This window comes from Mustela lutreola, chromosome 16, assembly GCF_030435805.1.
Source record: "Mustela lutreola isolate mMusLut2 chromosome 16, mMusLut2.pri, whole genome shotgun sequence".
Classification (NCBI taxonomy): Eukaryota; Metazoa; Chordata; class Mammalia; order Carnivora; family Mustelidae; genus Mustela; species Mustela lutreola.
Window position 1 is genome coordinate 49799606 of NC_081305.1, and position 16145 is coordinate 49815750.

Here is a 16145-nt window from a genome sequence, read left to right on the forward strand (position 1 = left end):
CTCCGGGCCCTTCCCCAAAGTTAACCCTTTCGGAGGGGGGAGGGGGAGCGGGGGCAGGGGGCGGGCCTGGGCGCCGGAGGGATGGAGAGGAGGTGGGAGGGTGCAGGGAGGGATGGGAGGATGCAGGAGAGGATGGAAGAAAGGCGAGGGAGAGAGATGCGGAGCAAAGAGACCGGGCGAGAGGGAGCTACACAAAGGGAGAGGAAGTGTGACATAGAGATGGGGACAAGAGGCAGCTCGCTAGAGAGATGCAGACAACCAGAGACAGCGCTGGCGCAAGGCAGAGAATCGGGCTGAGGTGGGCAGAGAAGGAGAGCAGAGTGGGAAGAAGAGACTGGGAGATGGCAGAGAGTCGTAGGAAGGGCCCCAGCTGGAGAGATACCGTGGTGGAGAGGCACAGAGGAGGAAAAAGAGGGAAAGAGCCAGCCAGAGAGATGGAGAGAGACGTACAGAAACACAGATATGAAGGGGAAGGGGAGAGAAGGCGAGGTGAAGAGACACAGGTGAGGGGAAAGAGACAGGGAGGTGGGAGAGAGAGATGGGGAAGAACAGAGAGACAGAAACAGGGAGGGAAGGATGTGGAGGTGAGTGAGGCACAGACAGACAAAAGGATGGAGAGTCAGAGGGAAAAGTGGGAGAGAGAGAAAGGGATCAGGGGCAGGAAGAACAGACAGGTGGAGGGAGAGAGATAGAGAGGCAGAGCTATGGCAAGGGGGGACCTTAAAAGAACAGTAGTGTACATACAGGTGCAGGGCACATGCTGGAGAATATGGAGACAGAGAAAGAGGGTGACAAGCAGAGCCAGGGAAAGAATTTGGGAGTTGCTGAACCAAGACTCAAACAACGTGCTTCCCCAGGCCTCCCAGCCTGCTCACCCAGGCCTCCTGCCCCATTAGCGTCAGGGAAATCCAACACGGTGCAGGTTCTCAGATAATCTTGGCCCACACCTCCATTTAGGATCCTTAATGCTCCTCCAGAGAAACTTCCAGAACCCTCTCACGTCCCTGTGTATTTTTTTAGATGCCCAATATTCTCTGTGTCCATCACAGGGTCTCCTCCATCTTCACATGTGCTTCCATATAATTCTACATCCCTGCCAGGGCACATCCCTGGGTCTGTACCCGGATAGATCTCCACAGAATTCAGGACTCCCCTGTATGAGGTACCCGAAGGTGTTAGGCACCCCTTTAATCCATGAGTCCCCCATAAAGTGGACCCAAGAGCTTCTAGGCTCCTAGAAGCTCCTTCATCCATAAACCTTTACCAAGGGCGACATCTGAGCAGGTACCATTGTACAAGTGGTGAGGGGACAGCAGCAAACCAGATCAACTGCCCTGTGGAGCTCTCCCAGTAGTGGATAGGCAGGTGATAAGCAAGTTAAGCAAAATACACCATATGTTTTGACAATCGAGGCCAATGCTAAAGAACAGATTAAAGCAGGGAGGGGGACAGGAATTATTTGTTAGGTGGAGTATGATTCTTGATATGGTGCCAAGAAAGAACTCTCCAGCGAAGGGACACTGAAGGAAGATGAGGGTCAGAGCTGTGTGGGCAAAGTACCATCCATACTGGGGACAGCAAGTGCAAAGGTCCCATGGTGGAAGTGTGCCTGGTATGTTGTGGGACCATTGAAGGGCCTATGTGGCCAGAAGAGAGCAAGTGAGGGGGAGAGAGAGAAAATGAAGTGAAGAGGTAAATCACATAAGGCCTTAGAAGCAGGGCAACCATACGCCTGGTATTCTGTAATTATTACTGGGGTCTGCACTCTGAAGTACACTGCTGTCCTTGGAAAACTGTATGCTCACCCTACTTAGAAAGTCATTGTAGGGACTATGGATTCTATAGGCTACCTGGAGAGTTTTCGTGTGGGCCACCAGTATGTTATACATATATTAATATACACAATTTTACACATGATTTCATACGATGGACACATATGTTATATGGTATTATGCACGGTAGCATGTAGTAAATAGCCCAAATGAACTTGTAAAATCCCGAATGACAGTCCCCACAGATGCCCACATCCTAATCCCCAGAACTGGCACATATTATCAACTCGTGACAAAAGGGGCTTTGCAGACATGACCGAATTGAAGATCTTGAGATGGGACGAGGGTCCTGGCTATCTGGGGGTCCTAATGTAATCACAAGGGCCCTTCAGAGGGGGAGGTAGGAGAGGCAGAGGAAGAGATGGGATGATGACCGGAGCAGAAGCTGGAGGGATGCAGCCACAATCCAAGGAGTGCAGGTGGCCACTAGGAGCCAGAAGAGGCCAGCAGCAGAGTCTCTCCCAGAACTTCAGGAAGGAACACAGCCAGGCTCACACCTTGCATCTAACCCAGTAAGAAGTTTTAGACTCCTGACCACCAGAACTGCAAGATAATAAATCAGTGTTGTTTTAAGGCCCCCCAGTATCTCATAATTTAAAGGCACCAATAGAAAACTAATACAATAGGGCACTGGGGTTGGGCGTGGGAGCCCAGACCCCCGTCTGAGGGCTATTGTGGTCAGTGCTAGGAACACCCCACAGTGCATACGGCTTCTATGTTGCCTTCCTATTTCTGCCCCAAATATAACCTGGCCCACCCCAGGCCTAGCGGTGGGCCCCACCTGAGGGTGAGCACAGCCTTTTCCAGGCGCAGTGGGGCCTCTGATAAAGACCAGCACCAGGGGTTCTTTAAGCCCAGCTCAAGGTGTACACCTCTACAGCCCAGGCCCATTCCCAGACCCGAACCCCAAAGGCCGCGCACAGAGTGAGTAAGCCTCGCAAAGCACCGCGCCCGGGCGTTTTGCTTCAGCTTTGGCCTTCAAGAATCCCCTCCCGAGCACGGAGCACCGGGCAGGACTCAGGGAGGATTCCAAGAGAGGGAGCCGGGGTGGTAAAGGCATCTGCAGAGGGCTGGCAGTGCGAACCAGTTAGCCCCCTTTGACGACTGGGGAAACTGAGACCAAGAGAGGGGTGAGGTGGGCCAACGGGGCTAACATCAAATACGAGGGGTGAGAAGCCAGAGCTCCAGAAAAGATAGGCCAGGGGTCCAGGTGGAGGGGAAAAGCGCCAAGGGCGAGGGACCTGCACATCTCTGCAATGAGGGGGTGGGGCCTAACGGGGAGTGGCCTGCTCACCAGCACGGGGCGGGGCTTAGGGGAGAGGCGGGGTTAAGTTGGGAGAGGCCGAAAGGCCTAGAACAGGGGCGGAGCCCGGGTGGGGGTAGCAGGGAGGGGCGGGGACATGGGTGTGGGCGGGGCCCACTAAGGCGGAGCTAGGCTGCGGGGGCGGGGCATACGCCAAGGCAGAGGTGGAGCTTGCAGGGAGGTCGAAGGGGCGGAGCTCATTAAGGAGCGGGATCTGGATCGGGGGCGGAGCTCAGGCTGAGCGAGGGCGGGGGGCGGAGCCGAGCGCTGTTACCGGCCAGTTTAGGGCTTCAGAGCCTGGCAAGGCGCCTCGGCCTCAGGTCAGCCCCTGGTTGGGAGGGTGCTCCGAGAACTTCCGGGCGAGATTGGCGTATTTCCGGTTAAGATGGCGGCGCCCACCGCAGTCAGGTGCGACCGACTGTGTCTTTAGGCGCCGCGGCGACTCGAGGCCCGGGGAAGGTGAGGCTCAGGGAAGTGAGGTCCGCCCCGCTTTGGCTCCCCTCTTTGGAGAGGTAGGAGGAGATTTGTTGCTAAGACGTCCAAAGGGAGGACTTGTTGCTATGGAGGTAGGGCGGAGGGGTTGCTAAGAGACGGGAACGCATTTAGTGGAGATGGGGGAGGGGGTTGTTAGGAGGGGTGGGTCGTGCTGCGAGCGGGGAAAGGAGGGGCTTGGGACTTTGGGGAAGGGTCTCGTATGGAGGAAGCAGAGGGGTCTCAGGTTTGGGGTCATGGGGGGCCTCGGAACTCCCCTGAAACGTCACCTTCTCAGCAGACCCCCAGGAGTCGACCGGTCAGGACGCCAGAGCTACCTCAGCGGTGACCACCCCCTACCCCAAACACATTCTTCCCTTCACAAACCGCCCATGGCGGACCAAGGCTCGGGGGGCAGCCGCCTCCCCCTGGCGCTGCCCTCAGCCTCCCAGGGCTGCTCATCGGGGGGCGGCGGCTCCTCGGCGGGGAACTCGGGCCATCCTCCGCCCCCGCGAAACCTCCAAGGCCTGCTGCAGATGGCTATCACGGCGGGCTCTGAGGAGCCAGACCCCCCTCCAGAACCCATGAGTGAGGAGGTAAAGGTGGGGACCCAGCGAAGTCGGGAGAGGGGTGGCTGGGCAGGGGCGGAGTCCAGGGGTGAAGGCGGAGGAGTAGGCTGTATTGGTGCTAGATGGGTTATTGTCCACTGCAGATCATAGCTCCTAAGTGTCTGCGAGGGCAGATGCCCGCATCCCAGCACCGCGTGGGGATGCGGAGTAGCCTTGAGGTGAAAAGGAGGAGGGAGGGTACTGGGAGCCGGGCAGACCTGGTGTCAGCAGTATCCAGCTGTGTGACCTTGGGCACATCGCTTCATCTTTCTGACCAGCAGGTCTTTTTTTAAAAAATTCAAGATTCTATTTATTAGAGATAGAGCGTGCACAAGCGGTGCTGAAAGGCAGAAAGAGAGGGAGAAGCAGGTTCCCCGCTGAGCAGGGGGCTCAAGGTGGGGCTCCATCCAAGGACCTGGGATCATGACCTGAGCCAAAGGCGGATGCTTAACCGACTGAGCCACCTGGGCACTCCTGAGCAGGGTCTTTATTTGCAAGTTGATGATAAGAGTAGTCAGGGTGCCTCATGGGGGTATTTCTGAGGAGCCACATGGTGCTGGTGCAGAGGCAGGACTCCTGCGGGTAGCAGGCTGTTGTGAAGACTTAGGTGTGACTTCAGGCTTTGTGCATGGCTGACCACGTGACCTTGGCATGTTACAACCTTTCTGGGCCTCAGTTTTTCTCGTCTGTGAAGTGGTGATGACAAAAACACTCAGAGGGCTGTCTTGGAGATGAGTAGCAATATCTGTCTTATGTGATGTTCAGTTGATGATGGTGTTCCCAGTGTATAAAACATCGTGGTCACCCAGTAACTTCCATGATGTCACCTTTAGGACAATGAAGTAGGAACAGGCACAGAAAGATTAACATCTTGCTTAAACTGTTCCAGGACTTTGATTACAGAGCCCACATTTGAGCACTGATAGGCCCAGCGGAAAAAGAAAATTCAGTGGCCGGCTCTCAGCTGTCATCTTACTTGACTTAATAGGCAGCATTTGGTTACTGGCCTCCTCAAATCTCTTTCTTCATTTGGTTTCTAGAACAACACAGTGTCCTGGTTTTCATCCTCACTCACTGGCCGTTCCCCATTCCCCAGCCGCTGGATGATGGCACACACCAGGGCTCTTCTCTTCCCTACCTCTGCTCACTTCCTTTGTGATCTCATATCGCGTTGAAATTTTTATGCTGATGACTCTCAAGTTTATATCGCTAGGCCAGTAGTTCTGATTTGATTCCCCTGGGGATATTTGGAACACTTGGAGACATGTCGTCCCACTGGGGTTGGTGGGGGGGCTACTGACGTCTGGTGGGTAGACACCAGGGGTGCTACTCAACATCTTAACCATGCTCAGGACACTGGCATCTCCCCCATGTCCCCTCCACCACCACCCCCCCCACAAGCTCCCCAGCTCAGAGTGTCCATAGAGCCAGGGCTGAGAGAGCCAGGTCTAAGCTGGATCTCCTCCCTGAGCGTCAGGCGGCCTACGCAGTGTTTTACCTTGGGTGCGTCTTAGATCCCTCAAACTTAACACGGTGGAAAATGAGCTGTAATCTCTGCTCCTGCTGCTCCATACCTTCTCATACTGTTTTCCCCATCTCCTTCTGGTTGCACTGGACAGGCCTGGGAGTCCCTTCTCTCACACCCCATAGCCAGTCGCCCTGTAAATCTAGTACCTAGGAAATTGTCTTGGGAAAGGCCTCAGTAGGCATCTGTTGACTGAAGGAGCAGGGAGCTCTCAGATGTTGGCTCTTTTTTTTTTTTTTTTTTTTTTAAGATTTTATTTATTTATTTGACAGAGAGAAATCACAAGTAGACGGAGAGGCAGGCAGAGAGAGAGGAAGGGAAGCAGGCTCCCTGCTGAGCAGAGAGCCCGATGTGGGACTCGATCCCAGGACCCTGAGATCATGACCTGAGCCGAAGGCAGCGGCTTAACCCACTGAGCCACCCAGGTGCCCCCATATGTTGGCTCTTAAAAGGAAGAAGTGTTATTCAAGAATTCGTCACTGATAGATGTTTGCTTCTTGCCCTGACCCTCCTGTCCTGGCTTGTACACCAGAGGCGTCAGTGGCTGCAGGAGGCTATGTCAGCCGCCTTCCGGGGCCAGCGGGAGGAAGTCGAGCAGATGAAGAACTGCCTTCGAGTGCTGACCCAGCCTACACCCTCCTTGGCTGCTGAGGCTGAGCTGGCCTCTGACCAGCAGGAACGCGAGGGGGCCCTGGAGCTGCTGGCCGACCTGTGTGAAAACATGGACAATGCTGCAGGTACAGCCAGGCCTGCCTGTGGCTGCCCCTGGTCTCCCTCTGTCTCTTCCCTCCTCCTCAGCCCCACCTCCTGCTGGGGCTTGGCTCTTGTCCTTTCTCTCAGGGACCACACCACACCACTGACCTTTTCCCCACCCTTCCAGCCTCCAGCCTCTCCCTCTCTAGGCTGCCTCCAACTCAGGCCCTAGAAGAGACTCTCCTGTCTTCCTGCTTGGTCTTCCTGCTTGGTCCCCTCAGGAGTGACATCCTCTCACCCCACCCGCCTGACAGCAGGTCTACCTCCCTGATGTTCTCCAAAACTAGTCATTTCTCCCTCGTCTCTTGGGAGTGCACTGTCACTGCCTAGAACATGAGTGAGGAGGTGGTTCTGGGTGGCATAGTCAGAGAAGGCCTCCCTAGGGGGTGCCAACCGATCAGAGACCTGAAGACCAGAGAGATCTGAGAACCGCGGGGCTGTGGTTGACTAGGTTAGGAGATGAGCTCTGGAAAAGGTATTCCAGGCAGAGGGAATGGCCAGTGCAAGGGCCCTGAGGTGGGAACCTGCCTGGTGTGTGCGGGAACAGCAGTGAGGCCAGCGAGGCAGAGTGCAGTGAGTGAGGGGCTGGAGGTAGAGGGTGCCGCTGGGCGGAGCCTTGTAGCCTGACGTAGGCGCCATGGGTTTTGTTCTAAATGAGGAGCTCTTTGGAGGGGTGTGCTGTAGGCATCGAGGGTGTAGATGGGTGTTCCCTGGTTCTCTGGATGTTTCTCTAAGTGGAATCGTAGACTCTGAGCTCTTGTGGTTGGCTTCCCTGAGTGTGGCGTTTTCAAGATTCTCCACCTTGTGGCCTGTCTGGGAGTCTTATTCCTTCGTGTGGCTAATACCCTGCATGTTCGCCTGTTATCCGCTGATGGGCACTGGGTCCTTTCCACTGTGGTTATAGAGAATAACGCTGTTGGGAGCTTTGGTTCCTGCTCTCCGGGATTTGGGATATTTACGTCACAGCGGACCTGTGATAACTCTGCATCTAACTTTTTGAGGAGCTGCCAAGCTCACTGGTACCACTTTTTTTTTTTTTTTTTAAACACAAAAACAGGTGGTGGGCCATCGTTTGCCGAGGCCTGGTCTAGGGGAGGTTGTGATTGTCACAAGGACTGGGGGGCAGCACTGGCATCTAGTGGGCTGGAGTCCAGGACCCTAACCTTCCATGTGCTGGTGATATGGAGACATGTTGGCCTTGGAGGGACCCCCAGTTGGGTGCTTGACAGGGCCCGCATTTGAAGCAGACCCCCCCACCCTGGGAGCCAGCCTGTACCCACTCCTCAAGCCTGCCCTGCTGTATTCGTGTGTGAGGGCTGCCGTAGCCACGGGGGCTGAAACAGAAGCGTATTTTCTCAGGGTTCTGGAGGCTGGAAGTCTGAGATCCTGGTATGGCCAGGGCTGGTCTCTCCTGGGCGCTCTTTCCTTGCTTTGCAGGTAGCACAGGTCTCGGTGTGTCCTCACATGGTCTTCCCTGTGTGCCCGTCTGTGTTCTCATGTCCTCTTAGAAGGACACCAGTCATACCAGGATCAGCACCCACCCTGGGGACCTCACTTGACCGGGATGATCTCTTAAAAGGCCTGGTCTCCAAATACAGTCACATCCTGAAGCACTTGGGGGTTGGGGCTTCAGCAGGCAAGTTTTGGGGGGGTGCAGAGCTCAGCCCATCCCAGCTGGACTCTCACGGCCCCTCTCTCTGGCACAGACTTCTGCCAGCTGTCGGGCATGCATCTGCTGGTGGGCCGGTACCTGGAGGCGGGGCCCGCGGGGCTGCGGTGGCGGGCAGCGCAGCTCATCGGCACGTGCAGCCAGAACGTGGCGGCCATCCAGGAGCAGGTGCTAGGCCTGGGCGCCCTGCGCAAGTTGCTGCGGCTGCTTGACCGGGACGCCTGCGACCTGGTGCGTGTGAAGGCCCTCTTCGCCATCTCCTGTGAGTGTCTCGGGCAGCTGGGGAGGGGCTGAGGGGGACAGGCCATACTGGTCATATGTTCCCGTCGCCAATGAAGACTGTGCTGGGCATCGGGGAGAGGGTAGAGAGCCCGTCAACCCCTCACCGGGCAGAGAGTCAGATGCTGAGGACACGGGAGCGCCACTTAGCTCAGGTGCTTCCCGCACATCAGGGTCTGTGGCCTCTGCACTGTTGATGCTCCCTGTGGTGAGGAGGGGTGCGGCCTGTGTGTGGTGGGGTGTAGAGCGACTGCCGGCCTGCACCTGTTAAAGAGAGAGGTGGCTCGCTCTCCTGCCATCTCCTGGGGAGCAGGTGCCACTATGGGATGATGCCAGCGCCTGTGGGGCCCTCTGTGCCAGGCCCCACGCCAAGCCCTATGTACATGTTACCTTGTGTAGTCCACGCACACAGCCTTTGAGGTATGGAGACCAGACCCACGTGGTGGAGCCACCCGGTCAGGTCACCTAGGTGATAGCCCGGGGCACCCTGCGGAGTCGGATGTGAGACATGAACCCAGGCTGCATTGTTCTCCGTGTTTCACAGTAAGCTGGGCCCCCGTCTGTATGTGTGCTGTGCTGGGGGCCCCACTGGACTGTTTCCTTCTTTTTTTTCTTTTTAAAGATTTTTATTTATTTATTTGGCAGAGAGAGACACAGCAAGAGAGGGAATATAAGCAGGGGGATTGGGAGAGGGAGGAGGAGGCTTCCTGCTGAGTGGGGAGCCCAATGCGAGGCTCGATCCCAGGACCCTGGGATCATGACCTGAGCCGAAGGCAGACGCTTCACAACTGAGCCACCCAGGCGCCCCGGACTGTTTCCATCTTAAATCAGCTCTACGGGGATAGAATTCACAGGTTATGCAGTTCATCCTTTGAAAGTATGCAGTTTAGCATGTTCTGTAGGTTGTGATCACTGTCCAACTACAGGACATTCCCATCCCTCCCCAAAGAGCTGTATTCCCATTAGCAGCCCCTCCTCACGCCCTCCCTCTAGCCCCCGGCAGCCACAAGTCTGCTTCTTGTCTCCATGGATTTGCCTGCTCTGGATGTGTCCACCACGTGGCCTTTTGTGTCTGGCTTCTTTCACCGAGCTCGTGTTTTCAGGTTCATTAGCCTATACTGACGCCTCATGCCTTTTTATGGCTAAATAATAGGTCGTTTCCGAAGGGGCTGCGTCTTGTTTATCTGTGCATCAGTTGCTCAGGGGGTGTCAGGCGGTTTCTGCCTCTGGCTCGGTGGCAGTGCTGCCCTGAACCACGTGGACAGGGTTCTTGGTGGACATGTTTTCCTTTCTCCTGGAGGGGCAAGCCTGGGGTTGGAATTGCTGAGTCCCATGCCACCCCCATGGTTCTCTGTTTGATGTTGGAGGAGAGTCCATTTCTTCCACTTCCAGTGTTTGTTTTTGTTGTTTTTAAAGGTTTTATTTATTTATTTGATGGCGAGAGGGAACACAAGCAGGGGAGGGGGAGAGGGAGAGGGAGAATCAGGCTCCCGCGGAGCAGGGAGCCCGATATAGAGCTCAATCCCAGGACCCCGGGATCACGACCTGAGCTGAAGGCAGACACTTAACGACTGAGCCACCCAGGTGCCCCACACTCCCAATGTTTCTGACACCGAATATGTGGGGGGCGCTTACAGATGACCAGTTTTCAACTCTTAGGACAGCAGCTGGGTGTTCTGCAGTCCCTTTCTGGTCCATTCTGACACTGACTTCCTGGGGGTTGGCACATCTCAGGTTAAGGGCTCTGTTGCATGAGATGGCCCCTGGCTGGCCGAGTCGCTAGACCATGGAACTCTTGATCTCGGGGTCATGAGTTCGAGCCTCATGTTGGGTGTGGTTTAACTTTAAAAAAAAAGTTTGGGCTTCATGTACTTCTTAGTTACTGGGCATATACTGGGTGTTCCCATGACCCCCTCCTCAGGTTCGATAATTTGCTAGAACAGCTCACAGAGCCCAAGGAAGTATCTGTGTTTGGTGGCTTATTACAAAGGCTACAGATGAACAGCCAGATGAAGACGGGCATAGGATGACAAGGTCTAGCGGGGTCCCGAGCATAGGAGCTTCTGTCCCTGGAGTCGGGGCACACACATGTGTTCACTAACCCAGAAGCTCTCTGAACCTCGCTATTTAGCAATTTCAATGGGGGCTTCCTCGTGGAGGTGTGATAGATCATGAATTCCGCTCCCGTCCCCCTCCTCTGGGGTTTGGGAAGTGGGGCTGGAAGTTCCAGGTTTCTAATCCTGGCTTTGGCGTTTCTGGTAAGTAAACCCCATCCAGGAGTCCGCCCACAGTCCCTTCCTGGAATGAAAGTTGCCCCCATCATCTGGGAAATTCCATGGGTTTTAGGAGCTTGGTCTCAGGAATGCAGGCAAAGACCAAATATATATTTGTCATGTCATGGTGGCCCTGGAAAAAGAACAGAGAGGCTGGAAAGGAATTTTGGCAAGAGTGAGAGAAAGACACCCAGAGTGGGTGGTATCTGGAAAGTCATGTCCAAAAGTCAGGAGACAGATGGACAGCCAGACCTCTGGTGGCTCAGCCACAAAGGATAGACAGAGGACTCAGTTCCCCAGAGGTACCAAGAGCCAGAGCGGGATGCGGGAGGGATGGGGCAGACTTTTCTTGTAATAGCTGACATTAATTACATCTCAACAAAAAACATGGAGAAGTTAATGCCTCTGAAGCTCAAGCTGGTTGAAGTTAGGGTGGTGAGAGGAGAAGTTAATGCCTCTGAAGCTCAAGCTGGTTGAAGTTAGGGTGGTGAGAGGGGGGCGGGGGTAATTCTGCTGTGGGTGCTGATGGTAACCTCAGGGCCCCTCCCTCTCTCTCACCTCCCCACCCCCAACCCAGGCCTGGTCCGGGAGCAGGAGGCTGGGCTGCTGCAGTTCCTTCGCCTGGATGGCTTCTCAGTCTTGATGCGGGCCATGCAGCAGCAGGTGCAAAAGCTCAAGGTCAAGTCGGCATTCCTGCTGCAGAACCTGCTGGTGGGCCACCCTGAACACAAAGGTGGGGCGGCCAGGGCAGGGGGCCCAGGGACCATCCCTAAGGGAGGGCAGGGGGAGGAGAATGCCTGGGGGAGGGGTGTGGACTGCCCCTCTGACCCCCAAGACCCTTCCCCCAGGGACCCTGTGCTCCATGGGGATGGTCCAGCAGCTGGTGGCTCTGATCCGGACAGAACACAGCCCCTTCCATGAGCATGTGCTTGGAGCCCTGTGCAGGTATGCTGGGGCCTCCGAGGGGGCGAGGCCTGGGGCCGGCGCCCCCACCTCTCGGCTGACACCACTGGGCTCCAGCCCCGCAGCCTCCTCCCCTCTAGGATTCAGGACTTGGGAGCATTCCTTTCTCCTCACATGTGGGGGGCTGACCCGGCAGCCTGGGCAGAGGCGGAGTCTCTCTGACCCCACTCCCCCTGCCCCTGCAGCACACGGGACCTGCAGATTAGCGTCTGGAAAAGATGACAGAACAGAGCAGCCGTTGGAGCAGGTGGCAGCTCCTGCGTGCGGAGTGGCTGCAGGCCAGGCTCTGTGCTGGGTGTCTTATGTACAAGTCTCCCCGTAGGCCCTAGGGTGGGGTGGGGACAGTGTGAGGTCTGTATTGCAGATAGGGAAACTGAGGCCTAATGCAGGGAATTGTCTCGCCCCAGCTCCTGGGGGAGGGACAGGCCTGTGCAGAGGGAAGCCCAAGGATGGCTCTCCTGTCCCTGCAGCCTGGTGACAGACTTCCCCCAGGGCGTGCGGGAGTGCCGGGAGCCCGAGCTGGGCCTGGAGGAGCTTCTCCGTCACCGCTGCCAGCTGCTGCAACAGCACGAGGAATACCAGGTACGGCGGGGCCTTGGGTGTCACAATGTGCATCGTACATCTGTGTCCTATCCCTTCGCTCACGTGTTTCTCCTGACATCCGCTCAGCAGGTGCTTGCTGCACCAGCCCAGGCCGTGGGCCTGCCCGAGGATGAGGAGCTTGGAGTGTTTGAAGGGATTAACTGAGTCATTTGTTTATTATCCAGTTTTTTTTTTTTTTTTTTTTTTAAGATTTTATTTGTTTATTTGACAGATAGAGACCATAAGTAGGTAGAGAGGTAGGCAGAGAGATCCAGTCTTGGTCCTCATGGGGCCCAGGGCGGGGGGAGAAACATAGGCAAACACACCGGAGTACGTTATTTACAAAGACACACCTGATGTGTGTGTACAAGCACATATGGCTCACACGGTATGGGTATCTGTGCAATTTAACATTCTGTTCTGGACACGGTGATGGCAGGAAGTTAGGCCTGCGGTGAAGGAAACAGCCTGTGAGGGAATAAGGAGGCCAGACAGTGCTGTTTTCTGTGCGGTGCTGTGTTCGCTCCTGACAGCTGCTGTCACACTACAGCAGACCAGGCGGTTTAGTGCAGAAACTCATTGTCTTATGGTTCTGGGGACTTGGAGCCTGACGTCCAGGTGTCAGCAGGGGCGTGCGCCCTCTGAAGGCTCCGGGAGAGAATCCTTCCTTTTCCAGCTCCTGGGAGCTGTTGGCATTTCTTGGCCCATCCATGCGCCATGCCAGTCTCTCCACATGGCTTCTTTCCCATGTGTCTGTGTCTTGGAATTCTTTCCAGATACTTAAATAGAGGTCTGCTTTGATTTTTTTCTTTCTTTCTTTTCTTTTAAATTTTTTTTTAAAGATTTTATTTATTCATAAGAAAGACAGCACAAGCCGGGGGAAGGACAGAGGAAGAGGGATAAGTGACACAGGGCTTGATCGTGGGACCACAGGATCATGATGTGAGCTGAAAGCTGAAGGCAGACAGTTAACCCACTGGGCCACCCAGGCGCCCCAAGGTCTGCTTTAATTTTAGCATAGTTGAATGATGCAAGCGGCATGGTGTTCTAGAAGGTCATTCTATCATGACTTAGACGGCCCTCTTTTATATTTTTGTAGGTAAACTTAAAAGTTAAATTTCATGAATCCTTTCTTGTGAGAAGGTCCTGTGGTCACGTGGTTCAAAATTCAAGATGCACGGGAGGGTGAACAGTGAAAAGTTTCCCTGTTGCCCGCATTCCTAACCACCCAGTAGCTCCCCCAGTTCCGTGTGTGACCTTCCTAAGACAGTCTGGGGACACAAGTAAATGTGTGTATAAATTCTTCTTTTTTCTATCTCCCTTTTGTGCAAAATCTGCCTGTCCCGATCACTTTTCTGCTCCTTGCCTCATCCTCTTTCACAGCGTCTCAGGGAGGAGTGCAGGAGTGTGTTGTGTGTGGCTTTTCCCTGTTTCTTTTAGGGCTGCAAGGTAGGTCGCTGCTTTTGTGTCATGACCCCTCTTACTGGACACGCTGGTTGCTGCTACCACCCTGGCTAGAATAATAACCCTTTACCTATGTTTATGCGCTTGAGTGTGTCTGTGGAGCAGTTGCCGGAAAGGGACAGCTGGGTGAGGGCAGAGGAAAGGTGAAGTTACAGAGTTAAGGGCCGTTTTTGCTATGTTTTGCTAAGTGGCTCTGTATAAAAGTTGGACCAGTTGTTAGTCCAGCTGTGAGAGTGCCCAAGCGTACCTCAGGCCATCTGACCTGTTTTTTCAAGCTGATCGGTGAAAAGTAGTAGTATAGTCCAGTTTGCATTGGCGTTTCTCCCACGAGTGAAGTTGAACGGTTTTCCCTTTCTGTGAACTGTTCATGCATATCCTGTGCCCGTTTGTCTACTGGGTGGTGGCTTTTGCAGTGGGTTTGTTAAAGTTCTTGAACTATTAAATATGTTAGCCCTTCCTGATGAGTTGCAGATTTTTCAGCCCACATGGTTGTTTTTCTTTGGTTTTTGTTTCTGGCATCTTTCTGCCGTGCAGATACCTTTTCTGTTCGCGCAGTACCACCTATGAGTGCTTCTTTCTTGGTTTCTGGGGTCTGTACCCGTGGAAGGGGTTTTAATTTTGAGTGGGGACTAGTAGGGGTTGGTCATACCGGGTTGTTAGAAGGAGCCCAAGGGGGCTGAGGCGAGGACAGACCAGTGGGGTGAGACGGCCTTGGGCGACCCCCTCCCCCCATTCTGGTTCAGTAATCCAGGCACAGGTGAGAAGAGAAACAGTGAGTCGTGGATCTCAGCAGAAGTCAGAGAACGCTGGAAGGCTTCTGGGGCATGCAGTCGGGGGGGAAGAGAAGCTATCTCAGGCGCACAGCATGCTGGAGCCAGGGCCCCGCTGCGTACTCAGGACTCCCACTCTTGTCCCCCTCAATCCAGGAGGAGCTGGAGTTCTGCGAAAAGCTGCTGCAGACCTGTTTCTCCAGCCCAACGGATGACAGCATGGATCGGTGAATCTGGCGGCTTATCACCCCTCTCCATGGGAAGCTCAGGCATCCTGCCTCCCCGGGGGAGCAGGGCCTTGTGGGTGTGCGGCCAGGGCATACCAGCCCATCTCTGCTCAGCCCTTGGAAGGGGCACGGGGGAAGGTGCTGGCTCCCTGGATCCCGGCCCTCCCTGTGTTCTCCCTTCTGTGTCCACACTGTTCTTCTAATAAAGGTGTTTCTCCTCCTCCAGCTTGTTCATCATGGCCTCGATCTGCTCCCCTGGAGGGGGACTGGGTAAGAGGGGCATGCTCTCTGGAGAGTGGACCCCAGCAGTAGGTGGAGCCTGGACATGAATGTGCTGCTCTCTACAGCCCAGAGCCTTTGCCTTTCATCTCAGCCTCTCTTGACAGGGAGTGGGGGACACCCGCGCTTCTCATCGGCTTGTCTCCGGCTGCTCCATTTGAAGAACCCCCTTGCCCTTGGTGCCCAGGCTGCCTGCCCTGAGGCATTTCTGCTCTTTGGCGAAGCCAGGTTATTGGCCAGCATCCCGTGCCGAGGTGTGTCATGTGACATCAGCTCAGCCAGTTGGAGTGCCCTGCAGGGCTTCTATGGTGCTGATGCTGGGAGAAGGCTGTAGCAGGTGCACCCAGGGCTCTGTGTGCCCAAGGCTTGGCCATGGGCCTTGTTCCGACTACAAAGCATCTAGCCCTCTCCAGCTTTCTCAGAGATAGGGGCGGTGAGATGGGGCCCCATCTCTTTTCCTAAACTCCTTGTCAGTTTAGCTAAAGGAGGTTGCATCATTTGCAACCAAGGCTCCTGGCCAGTGCTGTTTTTCAGGTGAGGAATCCAAGTCCAGGGTGATTGAACCATGGGCAGAAGTTCATAACGCCAGGTTTCAGACAAAGCTGTGTCCCCCTCCCATATTCTGGCTTCCTAGCTCATTCCTCTCATGTGGAATTTACCTGTTCTCCTGGGATTTGGGAGGATCGGTGATTTTCACCTTCCTTCCCCAATTCAGGATAAATTGAAAGGCAGCTACGGGATTCCAGAATTGGAGATCCAGTGTCACTTTTATTACTATTAGTGCCAAAAAGAGGAGGTGGCTTTAGTGTTCCTTCTAATGCTAATGCCCAGCATTGGACATGGCAGACTGTCGGGTTGCAGGCAGCACTGGACAAGCACAGGTCTTCCCTTGGGTGTAGCAGGCCAGACGCTGGGCAGGCCGGTTCTGAGAGAGGGAGACCTGCAGTGAGCCACAATGCCCATCCAGTCTGGCGAATTGTTCTTCAGCCCCTGGGAGGGGTGGAGTGGCCAGGAGAAGGCACTAAGGGGTTCAAGTTCCTTCATGTGGAGGTGTGAACGATGGGGAATGGAAACACCTTTAAGAAGCACCTTCCAATTTTTTTTTTTTTTTTTTTAAGATTTATTTATTTGAGAGAGAGTGTGTGCA

At 54.8% G+C, this 16145-nt stretch overlaps 1 protein-coding gene across 5 annotated transcripts; it reads left to right on the forward strand.

The window, feature by feature from the left end:
• The first annotated feature begins 3416 nt into the window (after positions 1 to 3416).
• Positions 3417 to 14944, forward strand: HSPBP1 (HSPA (Hsp70) binding protein 1). 5 transcript variants are annotated; one of them, XM_059150913.1, is made up of 8 exons: positions 3417 to 3647; positions 3905 to 4202; positions 6272 to 6476; positions 8199 to 8423; positions 11291 to 11446; positions 11562 to 11658; positions 12147 to 12258; positions 14649 to 14944. In XM_059150913.1, the coding sequence occupies exons 2-8, from the start codon at positions 3999 to 4001 to the stop codon at positions 14721 to 14723; spliced, it is 1074 nt and encodes a 357-aa protein (XP_059006896.1). In that variant the 5' UTR covers positions 3417 to 3647; positions 3905 to 3998; the 3' UTR covers positions 14724 to 14944. The 5 variants fall into 5 exon arrangements, with proteins under 5 accessions (XP_059006896.1, XP_059006895.1, XP_059006894.1 ...); XM_059150912.1 differs by having other exon boundaries at positions 3908 to 4202; XM_059150911.1 differs by having other exon boundaries at positions 3417 to 3594.
• Positions 14945 to 16145: the final 1201 nt, after the last annotated feature.

Coding starts and splice junctions, on each gene's coding strand:
- HSPBP1 (XM_059150909.1), top strand. CDS start 3,864: ATGGGGGGCCTCGGAACTCCCCTGAAACGTCACCTTCTCAGCAGACCC. Junction 8,424..11,290: donor GGCCCTCTTCGCCATCTCCT/GTGAGTGTCTCG, acceptor CCCCCAACCCAG/GCCTGGTCCGGGAGCAGGAG. Junction 11,659..12,146: donor GTGCTTGGAGCCCTGTGCAG/GTATGCTGGGGC, acceptor CTGTCCCTGCAG/CCTGGTGACAGACTTCCCCC.